At 43.1% G+C, this 23225-nt stretch overlaps 1 protein-coding gene across 1 annotated transcript in view; it reads left to right on the forward strand.

The window, feature by feature from the left end:
* LOC111954251 (mannosyl-oligosaccharide 1,2-alpha-mannosidase IA) overlaps window positions 1-23225 on the forward strand; it is a 181791-nt gene that overhangs the window by 49383 nt on the left and 109183 nt on the right. The window contains exons 3-4 of the mRNA XM_070435745.1: window positions 11638-11753; window positions 21946-22026. Coding sequence (XP_070291846.1) covers window positions 11638-11753; window positions 21946-22026 — 197 coding nt within the window. The remainder of the gene's footprint in view (window positions 1-11637; window positions 11754-21945; window positions 22027-23225) is intronic.

Here is a 23225-nt window from a genome sequence, read left to right on the forward strand (position 1 = left end):
ATATCTCAGATAGGGGTGAGTGAGGCCTAAGAGGGTTTTATAAATAAGCTTCAACCAGTGGGTCTTACGACGGGTATACAGAGATGACCAGTTTACAGAGGAGTATAGAGTGCAGTTATGTGTCCTATAAGGAGCATTGGTAGCAAATCTGATGGCCGAATGGTAAAGAACATCTAGCTGCTCGAGAGCACCCTTACCTGCCAATCTAAATTATGTTTCTGTAATCTAGCATGGTTAAGATGGTCATCTGAATCAGGGTTAGTTTGGCAGCTGGGGTGAAAGAGGTGCGATTACGATAGAGGAAACSAAGTCTAGATTTAACTTTAGCCTGCAGCTTTGATATGTGCTGAGAGAAGGACAGTGCACTGTCTAGCCATACTCCCAAGTACTTGTATGCGGTGACTATCTCAAGCTCTAACCCCTCAGAGGTAGTAATAACACCTGTGGGAAGAGGGGCATTCTTCTTACCAAACCACATGACCTTTGTTTTGGAGTGTTCAGAACAAGGTTAAGGGTAGAGAAAGCTTGTTGGACACTAAGAAAGCTTTGTAGTAGAGCATTTAACACAAAATCCGGGGAGGGACCAGCTGAGTATAAGACTGTATCATCTGCATATAAATGGATGAGAGAGCTTCCTACTGCCTGAGCTATGTTGATGTAATTTGAGAAGAGCCTGGCTTTTGTCTGGCATAGTCTGCATTCGCAGTCAACTGTTTTATGCTCCGGTTACTTTCACATTGATGTCGGTATTTGAAGTCGGCCTTGATAGAGTGTATTATGCATCTATACAACATTGTCAAAAGTATCTGGACACCTGCTCGTCAAACATCTCATTCCAAAATCATGGGCATTAATATAGAGTTGGTCCCCCCTTTTCTGCTATAACAGCCTCCACTCTTCTGAAAAGGCTTTCCACTAGATATTGTAACATTGCTGCTGGGACTTGCTTCCACTCAGCCATAAGAGCATTAATGAGGTTGGGCACTGGCGTTCCAATTCGTCCCAAAGGTGTTCGATGGGGTTGAGGCCAGGGCTCTGTGCACGGGGGCATTGTTCCTCCTCCACCAAACTTCACATTTGGCACTATGCATTCAGGCAGGTAGCGTTCTTCTGGCATCCGCCAAACTCGTCCGTTTGACTGCCAGATGGTGAAATGTGATTCATCACTCCAGAGAACATGTTTCCACTGCTCCAGAGTCCAATGGTGGTGAGCTTTACACCACTCCAGCCGACGCTTGGCATTGCGCATGGTGATCTTAGGCTTGTGTGCGACTGCTCGGCCATGGAAACCCATTTCATGAAGCTCTTGAACGAACAGCTTGTACTGATGTTGCTTCCAGAGGCAGTTTGGAACTCAGTAGTGAGTATTGCAACCAAGGACAGACGATTTTTATGCGCTACACGCTACAGCACACGGCGGTCCCGTTCTGTGAGTTTGTGTGGCCTACCACTTCGCAGCTCAGCAGTTGTTGGTCCTAGATGTTTCCACTTCACAATAACAGCACTTACAGTTGACCGGGGCAGCTCTAGCAGGGCAGAAATTTGACAAACTGACTTGTTGGAAAGCKGGCATCCTGTGACGGTGCTGCATTTAAAGTCACTGAGCTCTTAAGTACTGGCCATTCTACTGCAATGTTTGTGTATGGAGATTGCATGGCTGTGTGCTCGATTTTTATACAACTGTCAGCAAGGGGTGTGGCTGAAATAGCCRAATTCACTAATTKGAAGGGGTGTCCACATACTTTTTGTGTATTTCATGTTGCACTGTTCCACATGTAGGCTAAATGAGTCAATGTTGCCTATGTATGATGATGTTGAGTAGTACATTGTACACACCATTCCACAGACCAGATGATAATGTCTGGGGGACATCATTATCATCATTATTATTATTATTATGTTATTTATTATTTAAAACATTWTTTAACCCTTTTTCTCCCAAATTTTGTGATATCCAAACCCTCCCSTAACCCGAACGACGTTGGGCCAATTGTGCGCCGCCTCATGGGTGTCCCGGTCATGGCCGAATGTGACACAGCCTTACTGCAGCACATCGCTATGTGAATTATGGATAAGGCCACTCTTGTATTGCCAGCCATAACCTCATGGGTATCTATAATTCCTCACCTTTCTCTCTCTGAAGGCCCACTTCAACACAATCACAGAATGTGACATGGTGTTAAAATGAAAATGACACAAGAGCTTGACAGGACGACATTGCTTTCACTGGGGGGTGAATGTGAGGACTTGTAGGCACATTGACCCGGAAAATCCTTGCAGGCGTAAGCCAGCCTGCATCTGACGAAAAATAAACACACTGAACTGGGCCACTACGGTGACATTGCCAATGACATTTTCTTGCCAAATGGGTTTGAAGGTTGACTTGCTTATTGAGTGTTGTGAATTCCAGAAGGTTCTCTGTTCGTGGCAGCTAGCCCTCCGAGCTGAAATCGTCTACCATCTGTCACATTGGCCTAGCTGTCCCCGTGGAGAAGGGCTCCATATTACACAGAGGCCACCTTCAAACACCACCTTGTCCATTCAGACAACTTTTTCTTAACCAAGATTTTTTTAAAGAGAAAATGCACCAGTGTTAAGCATTAAAGTTTCATCCAAGCTCAACCTGACCTGTGGCTGTCTGGCTGGCCCAGGCATCACCGCACGCGAAGACCTGGCTCAAAGACTTACCACCTTTTTATCTGTTTTTCTGGGATCAAATTTCAAACGTTAAGGTCGACCCTTTTCATTCTGTTGATCAATAATCTTGAACATCCTCTCCCAGGGCACTTCAATTTGATCCACTACTTTATTGCTGCATCTTTACAAGAACAGCACATTCTCCTCATTTGATCAACTCAATGTTCCTTCAGTGTTACCAATGTAAGGTTTGTCACCTCTCACGGAACGAGGTTCTCCTTTTTGTATTCCTTTTGTTGTGACATACTCATAGGATTACAAGCATATTACTGATGTACACGGGTTTGCACACTATTTGTCCAAGGTACACTATGTTGGGGAGACTCCATTATGCCTTAATTCCAAAGCCATTCCTTGTGCGCATCAGGTATTCCATCTCCGTAATTGGAATGGATGGTGTAATTCAGCCTGGGCCTTCCCTGGGCTTCACCGTGTGTGTGTGTGTGTGTGTGTGTGTGTGTGTGTGTGGTGGTCCCCACAGTGTCTGGGCCGATGCAGATTATGCTGGGACTGGGAGGGGCGAACGGGCTGCAACAGAGCGGGGGAATTCATCACCCACAGAGGTGGGATCTGGGGACCTGCATGTCCCTGCGTCAGACCCCCTGTCACAACCAGGCCTTCGTAAGAGCACTATGGAGGACTGTGTATCCTAACATGCTGATTTATGATCTGCTCTGTCCTCACCTGGGCTTTCAGCCACAGACCCAGGAAAAAACACTTTAATAATAGGTAGGTTACGTAGCCTCAGTTTGCCATTAGTTTTCTCAGACTCAGACTGTGGGTGGCACAGTCTGATTTCTTGCAATTCCACCCTCCCATGCCCAAGTTAACAAAACAATCAAATATGTGTTATATCTTGCCTCTTGTTTTCGCTGCTTGTATTTTTGGACATAGTATTGTCTTAATATGGAAACACAATAACACTAGAGCTTACATTAACCTAAAACACTGGTTGCAGTGCTGGTCTCATTGGAACAGCACCATTTGTTTTCTAAAATGGGCCTCAATGAAGTGATAAGATAATGTCCTCCCTCAGTACACTGAGTAGTGTCACTGTCTGTATGGGTTTGATATTCTGTGCACACCTTTGTTTTGAGAGGCGATGTGCTGCGCTTCTCTGTTTCTCAGAGAAATTACAGCGTGACTTTGTCACCTTTTACGTGAAGGTTGTTTTCGTCCAAACGATGCATAATTCTCTGTCAAGCCTCAAAGGCTCTCAGCCCAGTGAAATTCAGTTTCCCACCATTTTCCACCGGTAACGATGTGAGAACTCTATTGGCAAGTGTCATCTGTCAATAAAATGCGCAGGAGTCTCTGCTCCTCTAAAGTATGAGATATGAAGGGAGAGAGCAGGTGATGAATGAAGGCTCTGACACACAAGAGCTGCCGTCCCGTGAATGCTGCTCGCACATCCATCACCAGGCTCTTTTGAACTGGGGAAATATATTTTGCCTGTTCATGGGACGGCCATCGGACTTAATTGATTTCCCCCAGAGAAATTAAAAGTGATGTCCTCCTTCAGAAGTCAATTCAAGATGTCTTAATGGGAACTTGATAAAGTTCTGCTCCATTGTTCTTATCATTAAGACTGGGATTCTATATAAGAACTAATCCAGGTCATATTCTTAATTTTAAACATCCTTCATGTTTTTAATTTCCTCAAATCTGTCATCTTACATTCACAATTGACCAAGCTCTCAAGATCTCTTTGTCATAACAATAAAGGCTGGTACACGCCGTGCCATGGAAATGCATTTTAATTGGAATCTTAGAGATCAGAGAAATGTGGCTTTGTATTCAAGTCACTCCATGGCTTGTGTACATTTATACACAGGCAATCGCATGCAAATACAAACGCACACATGAGCACTCACGCAAACATACACCTTTTCACACAGCGTGCTCTCTGCTGTGCGGTTCAGGAGGCTTGTCCCAGTAATGGGATGAGGATGACCCCACTCCACTCACTGCAGGAGCAAAGCCTGCCGGGCTGGTAGACAATAGGTGGAAGGCACGAAATGTCCCCCCTCATCTCTCACAGAGCACAGGCTGCCTATTGTTAAGCATCGGGGGTGTTCAATCTACTGTAAATAAAATAAATAATAAATCAAAACAACTTCAGTACCACAGTATTGTATTTTATCTATTGAAGAAAGCTGTATAGGTGTAAGTGAATGGGAAAGTGCCATAGACACATTATTGAGTTTATTTTAGATAACTCTGTGGACTATAAGCTTTGCTGAGCATTAGTCTCTTCGTCTGCCTGCCTGACTGGTGCCTGTCCTTTCATCCTCCTCTCCGTGTGGCGTAAAAGAGAAGAAATATCAGCCAGCCAAACGAGTGTAGAGAGTTGGCAGTAGGGCTGGGCGATATGGCCAAAATATCATATCATATGGTGTTTAAAAAATAAAATTTGTCGGTATGACTGTATTTGACAGTATTTTGTTTTTGAATAATAAAAGTTCAAAATTTGCTTTTTGAGTAGTGCATGACCCTAGGGTGGCAACACATACAGTTGAAGTCGGAAGTTTACATACACCTTAGCCAAATACATTTAAACTCAGTTTTTCACAAAAAATTCCCTGTTTTAGGTCAGTTAGGATCACCACTTTATTTTAATAATGTGAAATGTCAGAATAATAGTAGAGAGAATGATTTATTTCAGCTTTTATTTATTTCATCACATTCCCAGTGGGTCAGAAGTTTACATACATTCAATTAGTATTTGGTAGCATTGCCTTTACATTGTTTTACTTGGGTCAAACGTTTCAGGTAGCCTTCCACAAGCTTCCCACAATAAATTGGGTGAATTTTGGGCCATTCCTCCTGACAGAGCTGGTGTAACTGAGTCAGGTTTGTAGGCCTCCTTGCTCGCACACGCCTTTTCAGTTCTGCCCACACATTTTCTATAGGATTGAGGTCAGGGCTTTGTGATGGCCACTCCAATACCTTGACTTTGTTGTCCTTAAGCCATTTTGCCACAGCTTTGGAAGTATGCTTGGGGTCATTGTCCATTTGGAAGACTCATTAGCGACCAAGCTTTAACTTGCTGACTGATGTCTTGAGATGTTGCTTCAATATATCCACATAATTTTCCTGCCTCATGATGCCATCTATTTTGTGAAGTGCACCAGTCCCTCCTGCAGCAAAGCACCCCCACAACATGATGCTGCCACCCCCGTACTTCACGGTTGGGATGGTGTTCTTCGGCTTGCAAGCATCCCCCTTTTTCCTCCAAACATAACGATGGTCATTATGGCCAAACGGTTCTATTTTTGTTTCATCAGACCAGAGGACATTTCTCCAAAAAGTACGATCTTTGTACCATGTGCAGTTGCAAACCGTAGTCTGGCTTTTTTATGGAAGTTTTTGAGCAGTGGCTTCTTCCTTGCTGAGCGGCCTTTCAGATTATGTCGATATAGGACTCGTTTTACTGTGGATATACATACTTTTGTACCTGTTTCCTCCAGCATCTTCACAAGGTCCTGCTGTTGTTCTGGGATTGATTTCCACTTTTCGCACCAAAGTACGTTCATCTCTAAGAGACAGATTGCATATCCTTCCTGATCAGTATGACTGCTGCATGGTCCTGTGGTGTTTATACTTTCGTACTATTGTTTTGTACAGATGAACTTGGTACCTTCAGGCGTTTGGAAATTGCTCCCAAGGATGAACCGGACCTGTGGAGGTCTACAATTTTTTTTCTAAGGTCTTGGATGATTTCTTTAGATTTTTCACATGATGTCAAGCAAAGAGGCACTGAGTTTGAAGATAGTCCTTGAAATACATCCACAGGTACACCTCCGATTGACTCAAATGATGTCAATTAGTCTATCAGTTTCTATCAGTTTCTGGAATTTTACAAGCTGTTTAAAGGCACAGTCAACTTAGTGTATGTAATCTTCTGACCCACTGGAATTGTGATACAGTGAATTATAAGTGAAATAATCTTTCTGTAAACAATTGTTGGAAAAATTACTTGTGTCATGCACAAAGTAGATGTCCTAAATGACTTGCCAAATCTATAGTTTGTTAAAAAGAAATTTGTGGAGTGGTTGAAAAATGAGTTTTAATGACTCCAACCTAAGTGTATATTAACTTCCAACTTCAACTGAATGTGATTTCAATGGGTCTTTCTCCATTGTGATTGTTTTATACTGTTCAATTCAACTTCAACCAAAAATTATTTTCTGCAATTTCATTATTTTCTGCACTACCTGCACTCATTTGAGATCATTTCCACACTGTCACGTAGGGCTGCACGATATGGACAAACAATCTAGGCCTTATTTCTACCCACATTTTGCAATTGTGATTTGACTTGCAATTTAGAGCAAAACACTTGGGTGAACTGTTGGAATCATGGAAATAGAATGAGTATTCTAATTCTATAGTAAGAATATAATAGTGGGCACTTTTATAGTGTTTGGCATGAAATTTCCAGGGAGGAGTTATTGTGACACGGTAGGAACCAAGGTGTTGATAAGTGTTTCCTAGGGGAACTTATTATCTTTGGCTATATTTATTGTATCTACCAACTTCATGTAGCTAACATAGTCTTACTTCGCATATTCCTTTTTGATTTAAAAGATATTGTTGCACAAAAAATCAGTCTGTATAGCTAATTAAGTTTGCTCTGACTCGGTACATTTATTAACTAGCTAGTGATTAGCATTAGCGACTAACCAGATTTAGGCCCAACTTGCTAAGGAAAGACTAACCTGCTGTTTGCAGATGTAAGAAGCACAAACTAATAGTGTAATTATAAAACGCTAGTGGATTTATATTAAGCAAAGTAAAAACAGCATTGTTGCCATCAACATTGTTGCATGTGCTGCATTTACCATGCAGAGACTGAACGCAGTCCTTGAGTGACGGGGCGGGGCTAGGTCTGTGTGGAAAGCAGCATTGAGAGAGAGAGCGGAGAGAGATGACTCAAGTAGCGAAGTAATCTATAAAAATGGACATTACAAACGGCATATCACATTTAACAAAACCCAAACCAGTCTGTGTATCAGTACTGGAACATCGTAAAATACGGTATACCGCCCAGCCCTAGATGGCAGGGGCTGGGTTCTATGCTAAGCGCTTGGCAAGCCGAGCAGTGTTTGATAATTAAAGCCAATCAGGATTTGATCATTAAAGCATAAAAAGGACCCAAGCCCTCCTGCTGTCAGTCCTCACTGTACTCCTCTCTTTTTAATGTGGCTAATAAATGTTTCCTCTGTCACCATCTGTTGAATGAAAGGTTTACCCCCGAACACAGCACACAACATCTGCACTTCCATTAGCTGCTCTTGTGTTACTAGAAGTGATTCTGACACCTGTTATTGTGCGTATTGGATCTTGTTTAGCTGAGATCCAACAGTGGGAGGTTGTATGGGTCTGATTAGCCAAGTAAAACTTAACTCCAAGATGTACTACTTCACATCAACGGAGTTGAGCGGAGATGAGAGTGGGCGGACTGGAGCCCTGACGTCACATATATTGTGGAGTTGAGTTTTAGTTGGCTAGGGTCAGACTTAACCAGACAGCGTCAGTATAGGCTTAGTGTCTTAGGTCACTGCCATAAAGCTGAATACAAGGCTTTAACCCTCCAGAGATTTGTTTGATGTATGAATTGGTTTATGGATCTAACAAACACAGCAACAATATAACTTGTCATGCAATACGTGATCATCGTCACATGTTTGGGTGGAATAACCATCTGTACCCTACCACCACTTAGCCCAATAAAGTGAGGTGGAAAACAGAACCTTCACTGGAGAATACATTGCATACAGGCTACATGTATTTACAGCACAGTCATTTCATTTAGCTTGTTGCTCTTATCTTAATGAAGCAGAAGCCGTTTTTAGCTGCACAATACCAGATGAATGACCACGGTGCTCTGTCAGGATGGTATAATGTCATCTCCTAGGTAGTGAAGTAAGGTCTGGTGGCCAAGAGCCTTCCCAAAGCATCAGCCCACTGTGAAAAGACTTAGAAACCCTCGCTAATGTACTCTCTCGCTCTGTTTCCACTCTCTCTGCCACAGACATCCTCCTCGACCAGGTAAAAACCTGACAGAATAGCCAAAGGTGCTCTGTGAGACTTGCATTTGTTCATATGCCTGACATCTTGCACAGAGATAAATAGAGGTTGCCTGAAGCAATATTCCAGCACAGCAGGAGATATGCTCTGCTCTTTGAATAAAACAGCACACTTCCAGTTCCAACACCCGGCTGCCCTGGACCTTTCAAATAACATTTTATTTGTCACATGTTTCGTAAACAACAGATGAAATGCTTACTTACGGCCCTTTCCATCTATACAGAGCGAAAGAAAAAAAAGAAATAATAGAAAAGTAAAACGCGTAATAAGATACACGATGAGTAACGATAACATGGCTAATATACAAGGGTTACCAGTACCGACTCCATGTGCAGGGGAACGAGGTAATTGAGKTACAGTGGGGAGAACAAGTATTTGATACACTGCCGATTTTGCAGTGTTTCCTACTTACAAAGCATGTAGAGGTCTGTAATTTTTATCATAGCTACACTTCAACTGTGAGAGACGGAATCTAAAAAAAATCCAGAAAATCACATTGTATGATTTTTAAGTAATTATTTTGCATTTTATTGCATGACATAAGTATTTGATMACCTACCAACCAGTAAGAATTCCAGCTCTCACAGACCTGTTAGTTTTTCTTTAAGAAGCCCTCCTGTTCTCCACTCATTACCTGTATTAACTGCACCTGTTTGAACTCGTTACCTGTATAAAAGACACCTGTCCACACACTCAATCAAACAGACTCCAACTTCTCCACAATGGCCAAGACCAGAGAGCTGTGTAAGGACATCAGGGATAACATTGTAGACCTGCACAAGGCTGTAAGTCGCTCTGGATAAGAGCGTCTGCTAAATGACTTAAATGTAAATGTAAATGTAATGGGCTACAGGACAATAGGCAAGCAGCTTGGTGAGAAGGCAACAACTGCTGGCGCAATTATTAGGAAATGGAAGAAGTTCAAGAAGATGGTCAATCACCCTCGGTCTGGGGCTCCATGCAAGATCTCACCTCGTGGGGCATCAATGATCATGAGRAAGGTGAGGGATCAGCCCAGAACTACACGGCAGGACCTGGTCAATGACCTGAAGAGAGCTGGGACCACAGTCTCAAAGAAAACCATTAGTAACACACTACGCCGTCATGGATTAAAATCCTGCAGCGCACGCAAGGTCCCCCTGCTCAAGCCAGCGTATGTCCAGGCCCGTCTGAAGTTTGCCAATGACCAGAGGAGGAATGGGAGAAGGTCATGTGGTCTGATGAGACAAAAATAGAGCTTTTTGGTCTAAACTCCACTCGCCGTGTTTGGAGGAAGAAGAAGGATGAGTACAACCCCAAGAACACCATCCCAACCGTGACGCATGGAGGTGGAAACATCATTCTTTGGGGATGCTTTTCTGCAAAGGGGACAGGACGACTGCACCGTATTTGAGGGAGGGAATGGGGCCATGTATCGCGAAACTTGGCCAACAACCTCCTTCCTCAGTAAGAGCATTGAAGATGGGTCGTGGCTGGGTCTTCCAGCATGACAACGACCCAAAACACACAGCCAGGGCAACTAAGGAGTGGCTCCGTAAGAAGCATCTCAAGGTCCTGGAGTGGCCTAGCCAGTCTCCAGACCTGACCGCAATAGAAAATCTTTGGAGGGAGCTGAAAGTCCGTATTGCCCAGCGACAGCCCGAAACCTGAAGATCTGGAGAAGGTTCTGTATGGAGGGTGGGCCAAAATCCCTGCTGCAGTGTGTGCAAACCTAGTCAAGAACTACAGGGAACGTATGATCTCTGTAATTGCAAACAAAGGTTTCTGTACCAAATATTAAGTTCTGCTTTTCTGATGTATCAAATACTTATGTCATGCAATAAAATGCAAATGAATTACTTAAAAATCATACAATGTGATTTTCTGCATTTTTGTTTTAGATTCCATCTCTCACAGTTAAAGTGTACCTATGATAAAAAATTACAGACCTCTACATGCTTTGTAAGTAGGAAAACCTGCAAAATCGGCAGTGTATCAAATGCTTGTTCTCCCCACTGTAGATGTGTACATTTAACTAGGAATAAGGTGACGGATAGTAAACAGTAGCAGCAGCGTATGTGATGAGTCAAAAAAGTTAGTGCAAAAAGGGTCAATGCAGATAGTCGGGAAGCTATTTGGTTAACTATTTAACAAACTATTTATCAGTCTTATGGCTTGGGGATAGAAGCTGTTCAGAGTCCTGTTGGTTCCAAACTTGATGCATCGGTACCGCTTGCCTTGTGGTTAGCAGAGAGAACAGTCTATGACTAGGGTGGCTGGGGTCTTGGATATTTTTTGGGCCTTCCTCTGACACCGCCTGGTATAAAGGTCTTGGATGACAGGGAGCTCGGCCCCGGTAATGTACTCGGCCGTACGCGCCACCCTCTGTAGCGCCTTGTGGTCGGATGCCAAGCAGTTGCCATACCAAGAGGTGATGCAGCAAGTCAAGATGCTCTCAATGGTGCAGCTGTAGAACTTTTTGAGGATCAGAGGACCCGTGCCAAATCTGTTCAGCCTCCTGAGGGGGAAGAGGCGTTCTAGTGCCCTCTTCACAAATGTGTTTGGACCATGATAGATCCTTAGTGATGTGGACACCGAGGAACTTGAATCTCTCAACCCATTCCACTTCAGTGAATGGGGGCGCCTAGACCCTCTGTTTCCTGTAATCCACGACCAGCTCCTTTGTCTTGCTGACGTTGAGGGAGAGGTTGTTGTCCTGGCACCACACTGCCAGATCTGACCTCCTCCCTATAGGCTTTTCCTCTGGTCTTAATCACAGAACCATGACTCTGACTGTGCTGTTCTACCACTACAATATGTTGCTATGAGAGGAAAGTCCTAAAGGCTTTGTTTTGTTTGCCTTCTCAGGGAGCATAAAAGGAGCCACCATCGTGGATGCTCTGGATACCCTGTACATCATGGAGATGTTTGAGGACTTTGACATGGCCACAGAGTGGGTGGAGAAGAACCTGGACTTCAACGTGGTGAGTAGAACCATTATACATAAAACACCCATTGTCTGCTAGCTAGTAGGACCATAGAACACCCTTGTCTGCTAGCTAGTAGGACCATAGAACACCCATTGTCTGCTAGCTAGTAGGACCATTAGAACACCCCTTGTCTGCTAGCTAGTAGGACCATAGAACACCCTTGTCTGCTAGCTAGTAGGACCATAGAACACCCTTGCTGCTAGCTAGTAGACCATAGAACACCATGTCTGCTAGCTAGTAGGACCATAAACACCTTGTCTGGCTAGCTAGTAGGACCATAGAACACCCTTGTCTGCTAGCTAGTAGGACCATAGAACACCCTTGTCTGCTAGCTAGTAGGACCATAGAACACCCATGTCTGCTAGCTAGTAGGACCATAGAACACCCTTGTCTTTTTACTTTGATTTATTTATCCTTTATTTAACCAAGTGAGTCCTGGCCAAGCAGCATTCATACAGTTCCATATGAGACAGAACACAACATAAAACACAACAATGAATGGTAGTTAAAATAAAGAGCTTAAAAGAGCAGGATTATAAACGTGCAATTTGTGATCAGCAGCCCTCCGATCTGTAATTTAAAATGAATCAATCGGAATAAAATAAAGTTCCAGGTCCTTCTGCAAAATGTCCAAGATGATGGGCCAGCAAAACTGAAAGCACTCTTACCAAACTCTGCTAGTAAGTCACCCACTGACATTCACAAGGACAGGAGATCTACAATCTGATTGGTTAGGCGGACCCCACTGTAATCAGCATGGAGAGAATACAGGGACACTCAAGGTGACTCCAGATAATTGGGCCTTGATGAAGTGCTCTGTTTCAGACAGAACAGTTAAAGTACTCACCTGGAAGAAACCACTGTTTAGAGTGGCATTGTCTGTAGAAGTGGACTGAATGAAGTAACCTTGATTCCACTGTGTGGGGTAAGGAGAAGGAGAGAGCACTTAACTCTGATACCTTCTAATCAGTCAATATAGACCTGACTCATCAGTTTGAAGGTAATGTGCTTTAGGAGCTAAGACTTTGTGGGTCTGTCAGGTAGAACACATTGCCTTTCTCAAGCCATTCGCTGTCTCTTACTGTCTCTAATATTCAATAATACTGTTTTCCCTTCAGACAACTCCCACACACGGAAATGAAAGAGATGTCTAAAACTATTTGAAAAGTCTGTCTCTGACATTGTCACACTATTTAGAAAAACTTTGCAATCCACCATTATATATATACCTATGAAATGATGATATTGACAATGGTGCTCACTTGTGCTTCTGTACCAAAAGTTATCAATAATGCCCAAATAACCCTGTAAATCAACTCCCCAGTCTATTGGAATGCAATCATTTGCATTATGTCTTGCACCACTCTCAATTGCATTTGATCAACTCTAATGCAACTCTAATCTAGTGTAAACTCAGCATGTTCCAACCCATTGGTCATGCCTCAACAATTTGTGATTTCTTAGCAAGTTATTTTCTTTCTTAAATGTTTTTTTCAAGCCATGGTTTATTTTATGGCAATAAAAGGAATGCCCCACTTTTAGTATGTGAACAACTGAACCATCCCATATCCCTATAATGCAATTTTGCGATAAATTGAATACCAGAGGTTATAGGGAAGGTTATAGCACAGGGAAATGTGATGACTCATCAAATTAAAAGTTGTTGACAAACTTTTCCACTTTTACCATTATTAAGCCTAGTCGCTGTGTGAAATGAATGTTCAATACTAGCATGGATTAGGGAGGGGTGGTGATGGCGCTGCAGAATTTGAGGTAAAAAAACCCACCTTCAGTCCTTTTACTTTGATGTCTCCTCTGCCTTCTTAGATCTTGCCCATGTTGGGGAACCAGATTCATTATTTATTCCCCTTGGAGAACCCTCTCGTTAAGAAGCACTAAATTCTTGTCCACCCTTATGGTTTTCTAACGGAGGGAGAGAGAGAAAATAGCATAAGTGATCAGAAGCTTTCATAAAGAGTGTTAACAAACTTTTAATTGAAAGGCTTTGGCTTCACTGCCCTCCAGCAATTCCAACAATAAAGGAGCATACAAAAGCCCTGGTGGACCGGGCATTAATATTCACTTTGTCTCCTGAATACAGAATAATCTAAATCAAAGATTGATACAACCCCCTCCTCTCCAGCTCCTCCCCTTGCAATATTGTCTTAACATGGATGGAGTGGTCTGGTTTTCCATTTGGCCTCCATCCCGCCTGACTGTGGTATTAGTGAGGAGCCATGACTGGAATACTGAAAGACAGGAGCTAACCACTGCATCTCCTGATGCCTCTGTTCAATACAGATTCACTGGAACAGGGGAGATGTCTCAGAGTTTAATGTTCAGGTTTCAAGACAAGGTCGTGGGGATCCCTGAATGACACTTGTCTTGATTATCTAGCCAATTGACATTGACAAGCAAGGCATTGGTAATTCAATTATTGCTGAGCTCCCCCAGTCTTTGATTCATGTCATGCCCTGTAAATTGATTTTTAAAAGTATTTTATTAAACGAAAAGCCCATCCGTTGTAGGCTAGCCACTGCCTTGCCCTCTGAACCAGAGTCCCTCCCCTGCCATCGCTCCTCTTTGTGTGTTACACTTTAATAGGCTCTGCCCCAGCGCACCCACTCACTCTGACAGACAAGCACGACGGATAGACAGACACACAAGGTCAGAATATAAAGCGGGTCTGGTCAAACACAACACGCTAACCAGCTCGGACTATAATGGCCAGGGACGACTTTTCTTTTACTCTCCCATCAGTCCTGCTGGGAAGAGATGAAGAGCGAGAAAGCAAGCAAGCCCCTGGTGCCCATCTTTATTTGCCTCTGCCTTGTGCCTAGATGCTTTGTGTTATGGGCTGCTGTGAAAGGCAAGGCCAGTGCAGGAACAAAGGCAGAGGTTATGTATTATGGAAGGGCCCTGGCTCGACTTTCAGCCTGAAGGCAGGAGCTGTGTAAGGACTGCACAGCCTTGCTGGACATCGGCCTGCATGTTAACAAAAGGGAGACATTTTCTAGCCAGAGGTTTGAGGTAGATGCAGCGCAGGTAGATACTGTCGCTCTCACACACACGCACACAGGCACAGCATCAGAGGATGAGTATTACTAAGAGTCTTCTGACAGCTGATCCACAGACATGGCAGCATGTTATTTGTGTAGCAGTGTAGGCCAGGCTTAGTAAGTGCATTTGTGCATCATCTCCAGTAGTCGGTTTTCACTGCTGCTCTTTGTGACCTCGCAAGGGCTTCCTTGAGGGTATTTTACTGTCAGAGTATTACTGTTGTTGTCATTCACTGCCGTTGCTCTCAGCATTGTGATGAGATGGAGCTCAGCTATACAGTACCTCAGTTCTAGAACCTCTACACTAGGTTCTATCAGAGAGTAAGATGTTGCCTACAGACATGTCAGCTCTGCTCTAGCTCCTAAGCAACTTTGCAGTATTTTGATTTTGTGTGTTATTTCTTACATTATTAGTCCAGAATTGTTTTTGTGTTATTACATACTGTAATACAGCAGGATATCAGAGTGGCGGTAACTCACCAGCATTACAACTAGGAATACGACTTTCCAGAATTGGATCCTCGTTCGTACCCCCCAGGGAAATTTAACTTAATCCAGAAGCTGCTCCAAAACWCTACCGGCGGAGAAGAAGTATTCAGAGTGAACTTCTAGTCCGACTCAGGAGGAGTGCACACCATCCACAGCTTCTGAGCATATTTCTCGCTAATGTTCATTCTCTGGATAATAAAGTAGACGAGCTCAGGCTGAGGATCTCCTTCCCGAGAGACATCAGGGATTGTAACATACTCTTGTTTCACAGAAACATGGCTCTCTCTGGATATACTGTCCCCGTCCATACAGCCAGCTGGGTTCTCAGTACATCGCGCAGACAGGAATAAAGAACTCTCCTGGAAGAGGAAAGGCGGGGGTGTATGTTTCATGATTAACTACTCATGGTGTGATTGTGATAACATACAGAAACTCAAGTCCTTTTGTTCACCCAACCTAGAATACCTCACAATCAAATGCTGACCGTATTACCTCCCAAGAGAATTATCTTTGGTTATAGTCACAGCCGTGTATACCATGACAGTCCTCAAAGAACTACACTGGACTTTATGCGAACTGGAAACCACATATCCTGAGGCCGCATTTATTGTAGCTGGAGATTTTAACAAAGCAAATTTGAGGAAAACGCTACCGAAGTTCTACCAACACATTGACTGTAGTACTCGCGCTGGTAAAACATTGGACCACTGCTACTCAACTTTTTGAAATACCTACAAGGCCCTCCCCCGCCCACCCTTTGGCAAATCTGATCACGACTCCATTTTGCTCCTCCCTTCCTATAGTCAAAAACTCAAACAGGAAATACATGCGCTAAGGTCTATTCAACGCTGGTCTGACCTATCGGAATCCATGCTTCAAGATTGTTTTGATCACGCAGACTGGGATATGTTCCAGGTAGCTTCTGAGAATAACACTGACAAATACACGGATACAGTGACTGAGTTCATCAGGAAGTGTATAGGAGATGTTGTACCCACTGTGACTATTAAAACCTACCAAAACCAGAAACCGTAGATAGAGGGCAGCATTCGCGCAAAACTGAAAGCACGAACCACTACATTTAACCATGGCAAAGTGACTGGGAATATGGCTGAATACAAACAGTGTAGTTATTCCTTCCGTAAGGCAATCAAACAGGCAAACGTCTGTACAGAAACAAAGTGGTGTCGCAATTCTACGGCTCAGACACGATACGTACACTACCGTTCAAAAGTTTGGGGTCACTTAGAAACGTCCATGTTTTTGAAAGAAAAGCAAAAATGTTTGTCCATTTTAAAATAACATCAAATTGATCAGAAATACAGTGTAGACATTGTTAGTGTTGTAAATGGCTATTGTAGCTGGAAACTGATGATTTTTAATGGAATGTCTACATAGGCGTACAGAGGCCCATTATCAGCAACAATCACTCCTGTGTTCCAATGGCATGTTGTGTTAGCTGATCCAAGTTTATTATTGATCATTAGAAAACCCTTTTGCAGTTATGTTAGCACAGCTGAAAACTGTTCTGATTAAGGAAGCAATAAAACTGGCCTGCTTTAGACTAGTTGAGTATCTGGAGCATCAGCATTTGTGGGTTCGATTAAAGGCTCAAAATGGCCAGAAACAAAGGACTTTCTTCTGAAACTCGTCAGTCTATTCTTGTTCTGAGAAATGAAGGCTATAACATGCGAGAAATTGCCAAGAAACTGAAGATCTGGTACAACGCTGTGTACTACTCCCTTCACAGAACAGCTCAAACTGGCCCTAACCAGAATAGCAAGAGGAGTGGGAGGCCCCGGTGCACACCGGCGGTCATGAGTCATGAAGGCAGTCAAATTCCACATGGTCGTACCACATGACCGCTCTGATGCTGCTGTTGGTCATTACTAGCCTACCAAACTTAATCAAACACTTCATGAGAGCCCATGAGCTCATGTTGCGCAACATGTCTTTAGGCTCATTTTGTAACGCCGTGCCATACCCTGTGAACAGCGCTTAATTGGAGCCAATTTCCTCCTACAACAGAACAATGACTCAAAGCACAGCTCAAAACTACGCAATAACTATTTAGGGAAGAAGCAGTCAGCTGGTATTCTGTCTATAATGAAGTTGACAGCACAGTCACCGGATCTCAACCCTATTGAGCTGTTGTGGGAGCAGCTTGACCGTATGGTACGTACAAAGTGCCCATCAAGCCAATCCAACTTGTGGGAGGGGATTCAGGAAGCATGGGGTGAAATCTCTTCAGATCACCTCAACAAATTGACAACTAGAATGCCAAAGGTCTGCAAGGCTGTAATTGTTGCAAATTGAGGATTCTTTTACAAAAGCAAAGTTTGAAGGACACAATTATTATTTCAATTAAAAACCATTATTTATAACCTTGTCAATGTCTTGACTATATTTCCTATTCATTTTGCAACTAATTTCATGTATGCTTTCATGAAAAACAAGGACATTTCTAAGTGACCCCAAACTTTTGAACGGTAGTGTATGTGGCAGGGTCTACAGACAATCACGGACTACGAAGGGAAAACCATCCACGTCACGGACACTGATGTCTTGCTTCCGGACAAGCTAAATGCCTTCTATGCTCGCTTTGAGGATACGCAGCCCGCTACCAAGGACTGTGGGCTCTCCTTCTCCGCCGCCGGAGAAGACGTGAGTAAGATATTTAAGTGTGTTTACGGACATATTCAATCTCTTCCTATCCCAGTCTGCTGTCCCCACTTGCTTCAAGATGTGCACCATTGTTCCTGTACCCAAGAAAGCAAAGGTAACTGAACTAAATGACTTAATGCACCATAGCACTCACTTCTGTCATCATGAAATGCTTTTAGAGGCTAGTTAAGGATCATATCACCTCTAGCTTACACCCTAGACCCACTTCAATTTGCTTTACGCCACTGCCCTATCCCATCTGGACAAGAGGAATACCTATGTAAGAATGCTGTTCATTGACTATAGCTCAGCATTCAACAGCATAGTACCCTCCAAGCTCATCATTAAGCTCAGGGCCCTGGGTCTGAACCCCGCCCTGTGCAACTGGGTCCTGGACTTCCTGACCACAGGGACCCCACAAGGGTGCGTGTTCAGTCCCCTCCTGTACTCCCTCTTCACCCATGACTGCGTGGCCACGCACGCCTCCAACTCAATCATCAAGTTTGCAGACAACGCGACAGTAGTAGGCCTGATTACCAACAATGACGAGACAGCCTACAGGGAGGAGATGAGGGCCCTGGGAGAGTGGTGCCAGGAAAATAACCTCTCACTCAACGTCAACAAAACACAGGAGCTGATCGGGGACTTCAGGAAACAGCAGGGGGAGCATGCCCCTGTCCACATCGGCGGGACCGCAGTGGAGAAGGTGGAAAGCTTCAAGTTCCTCAGCGTACTGACGGTCCACCCACACAGACAGTGTAGTGAAGACACCTAAAACCCTCACAAACTTTTACAGATGCACAATTGAGAGCATCCTGTCAGGCTGTATCACCGTCTGGTACGGCAACTGCACCACCCGCAATAGCAGGGCTCTCCAGAGGGTGGTGCGGTCAGCCCAACGCATCACCTGGGGCAAACTACCTGCCCTCCAGGACACCTACAGCCCCCAATGTCATCAAGGACATCAACCACCCGAGCCATGGCCTGTTCACCCCACTACCATCCAGAAGGCGAGGTCAGTACAGGTGCATCAAAGCTGGGACCGAGAGACTGAAAAACAGCTTCTATCTCAAGGCCATTAGACTGTACAGGCTGCTGCCCTATATACATAAACTTGGAATCACTGGCCACAATAATAATGGAACACTAGTCAGTTTAAGAATGTTTAAATAATGTTTACATACTGCTTTAATCATCTCATATGTATATACTGTATTCTATTCTAATGTATTTTAGTCAATGCCACTCAACATTGCTCAATCTAATATTTATCTATTTCTTAATTCCATTATTTTACTTTTAGATTTGTTGTGAATTGTTTTTAGATACTTCTGCACTGTTAGATACTACTGCACTGTTGGAGCAAGGAACACAAGCATTTCGCTACACCTGCGATAACATCTGCTAAATATGTGTATGTGACCAATACAATTGAATTGATTTCATCATTCCTTCCTGCCATTCCCTCAGCCCATCTCAGTTATTTTCCCTAGTGTCTTTTGTAATTTTTTCATTCATTTAACATAGACAGGGAGTATAATTGATACGATTATAACATCACATCTGATTCAGGTTGAAGTTAGGCCTGACTAGAGTTTTCAGTGGATGGTCATGATACGGAGGGCTGTGGGTTGTCACATGGCTGAAGAATGAATGGTGTTCAGTCAGACACTCACCCTACTTTACCACCCTATTAACAGTGAGGTTTTAATGAACCACGGTTCAGTACAGCCAAGTTTGGCCCCAGTGTTTATGAAGTCTTCCATGAAGACATTGCATATTTACACAAACAGCAGCAGGACCTCTTCAGACATTGGAGAATTCAACAATGACTCGTGCCAAGATACCGTGTGTGAGACTGCTTTGGTTTCACTGTAATATTGATGTAAATTCAAATTGTGCAACCCGTAACATCTGGTCTGAATACGTTGAGGTTGTCAGTTTAAGTTATTTTGGTGGTGTAGATTTGATCCCTTTTTACAGAGTTCACACCTTTGTACAATACAGTACAATCACATTTTGATGTTCTTCATGTATTTTTTCTTTCTACCTCATCAGTATCCTTAACTTTCCATTTTGTGGAATTTAACCCTGGGTGCAGTGCAGCAGACTGTCATGAAATCCTTTTGATTCTTTGGCCTCACTGCAGTCCTTGACTGAGGGCCAGAATAGCTCTCTAAGGTCTCTTAGAGTGAAAAGCACCCTAGCTACACAGAGCAGTGTCCTCAGGAGAGTTCAACCCCTCCTCAACAGTTATTATTTCCACTGAGGTGTGCCAAGTCATTCGGTCCATAGTCAGGGGAAAAACACTTAATTCCAGCAATGAAAAATGCCTTCCCCATTTAAACAACTGCCATCTGTCAAAATTTTAAGTCATTAACACACCATTGATAATGCGAACAGAAATATGACGAATTTGGGTTTCACAGTCCACAGGTTTGGACTAAATACATTAGATTTAATTATAAGGTTGTCTGCTGGCCTGCTGTTAAATGAAATTGCCTGCCTGTCACACGTTCTCTACTATTAAAGAATATAAGTTACAGAATCTCTCCGGACCAGATTAGTTTACTCATGTAAAAACTGTCATTGAAATACAGAGTCATGCTACGCAGAAGCCTTTGTATGGGAAAATCTAAGAGATAAAGCTTTACAATTCAACATTTAAAAAAAATTAAACATGTTAACAAATGTTCTGTTGTTTGTCCCAAAACAAATAGTCTGCAGGAAACAAATAACCCATGGTAAAATGAGGACAAAGTCTTAGCTACTGATATTTAGTTGTTATTTGGTATAATTACCATGCATGGTCACTGAGCCTCTCTCCCCCCATTAGGAATGCAAGTTTCTCATATTGTGGAAAGATAAAGTTTAATCCAATGTAAAAAGCACCATTTTTATTTAAAAATATTTTATGTGGTACACTCAAAGTAGAGACAATAACATGAACATTTCCTCTCAGTAAAACCTCAAGGAATAAGCACATAATAATATGATTAACTTAAATATTTGAAGGCCACTCTACATGATCTATCATATAAAGCAAAGGGCTGGAAGTTAGAATGAGGTTATGAAAGCCATCATTTCTCAGTATTAAAAGAATAGCAATTTATCCTGGATAGACAGGCTCCACATGCTTCTTTTCAGAGTAATGACAATCTACATGAGGAATGGGTAATAAGCCTGCCTATTCCAATGGAGAAAACCAAGCCTGGGGCCCTTCGGAGGGAAATGGGCTGAGTGCAGGTCTGTGTTTGGGTATGATGGGGTTCCATACCAGGAAGGCATCTCATCACCTCTTCATATTGCTTAAATTTGTTGGTGGCAACTCATGCTTCCCAGCTTGACCTTAAGATGAAATAACACACGTAAATTGAACCCAGTGTGGGTAGTTTCTGAATTCTAGATAACTTTTCCCAGTGTTGTTTGGCCCCAGCGCTGTGTGAGCTCTGTGGAAGTCGGTTCTCTGACAGACCCTCCTCTTTGTGTTCTATTTTAACTATGGGGATAGTGGACCACACTATTGTATCGATACAGTTGGTCAAATGTTTGTTGTTGTAACATTAGGTAGTTTACTCTAAAATGACACTATTTGATCACTTCTCTGATGTACTGTACAGAGTCCTCTGTAAAGGCATGGGATAAGGATGTTGATACCTCAGTGTCCTCAGCTATAGCCCACATCTATATACATTTTTTTATAAAAAAATTTTGGGATGGGACCCAATCATTCTGCTGGTGCCACCAACTGTAAGAGTTAGTGTAGAACCCTGTGCATGTCTGCAGTGTTTACATTCAGTGTGTGATGCGAGGATATTCCTACCCGGTACGCCTGCCAGCTGCTGCCTGGTGACTCAGCAGGTTGAATACTCCTAATCATGTAACCTTTGTCTCTCTCCTCCCCCTCTGTCTCTCTCTCCATTCCTCCGTATCTCTATCTCTCCATGTCTCTCCTTTGTTTGTTCTCTCTGCAGAATGCTGAGGTCTCTGTCTTTGAAGTGAACATCCGGTTTGTCGGAGGCCTGCTCTCCGCCTATTACCTTTCTGGCAAAGAGGTATGTACCTAACTGAAAACTCTGCTGGTGCTGCCCACAACTACTGCTATAACTCAATGACATCTGATACATGTCATAAGGAAAAGAGGACATCATTTATTCCATCTGCCACAGTTTGATAGACACCATGTTAGTGGAGACAATTACATAGAGATACTCGCCAATAGTTGAACAACCATTGACCCTAGATAGGAGTGACGTGAGGCTTCAGAGAATTGTATTGCAGCAATGTTGGAACAGTGTTATTCCAAAGTTTCTGGAAGTTGTACCGTCAAAGAGAGGTGAGAGCTTTGCTGCCTGCCAATCTCTTGAGTGCAGGGCAGTCCTTCAAGGAGATGTAAAGCTGTGAAATATATCAGGGGTTTAGCCAATCTCGTCTGAGAGGAGGGCTTCTAGTGTCTGCGAACTCTGGGATTTGTGTGGGACTGCAGTTCTCTCACATGGTCAGGAAACAATCTCTTAGGAACCAAACCCCTTTTCCCGTTCAGCTGTTGTGACTCATGACTCATATCAGATCTCTATTTGTCTTCATGCAGTCAGAGTTTTTAAATTACCTGCTCTAATGCATGGTTGGAAAATAAGGTCAAGTCATAGATCCCACCAAATAGATTCCTCCAGTTGAATTTCAGCAGACATGAGGACTTTTCCAACCAGAAAATCTATGCTTTTTCTCTCCCCATTTCAAAAGGTTTTTAGGGAGCTACTGAACCTTGGTTCCAAGCTAAGTGGCTCTCATAAACAGAATAGCAGTAGCAACACCAACGTGGGAGAAAGACACTTAGAAGTTCAGTGAGCTCAGCAAATAAAGTATACGAAGAGGCCCAATCTAAAGAGAAGCATAAAAAGAAGCTGATCTTTGTATCCCTGTGGATGCTCACTGTGGATGCTCACTGTGGATGCTCACTGTGGATGCTCACTGTGGATGCTCACTGTGGATGCTCACTGTGGATGCTCACTGTGGATGACTTATCAAATATTTATAGAATTACCAAGTCTGGAAACTCTGTTGGAGTTCTGAACGGAAATCATTTCTGCCTCTTACACATTTTTGTCTGCAAGAGGTTTTTAATAAAATGGAGAGCATTCTGCAATTATTTTCCCTCCCACACGTCGCAGAACTGCGTTTTAGGTTATGAAGCCATGCATCATTCTGAAGGATGCTATTTATCAAATATTGCCAGTTATTTCAGAGCAATTAT

The sequence above is a fragment of the Salvelinus sp. IW2-2015 genome, linkage group LG28, assembly GCF_002910315.2.
Source record: "Salvelinus sp. IW2-2015 linkage group LG28, ASM291031v2, whole genome shotgun sequence".
Classification (NCBI taxonomy): domain Eukaryota; kingdom Metazoa; phylum Chordata; class Actinopteri; order Salmoniformes; family Salmonidae; genus Salvelinus; species Salvelinus sp. IW2-2015.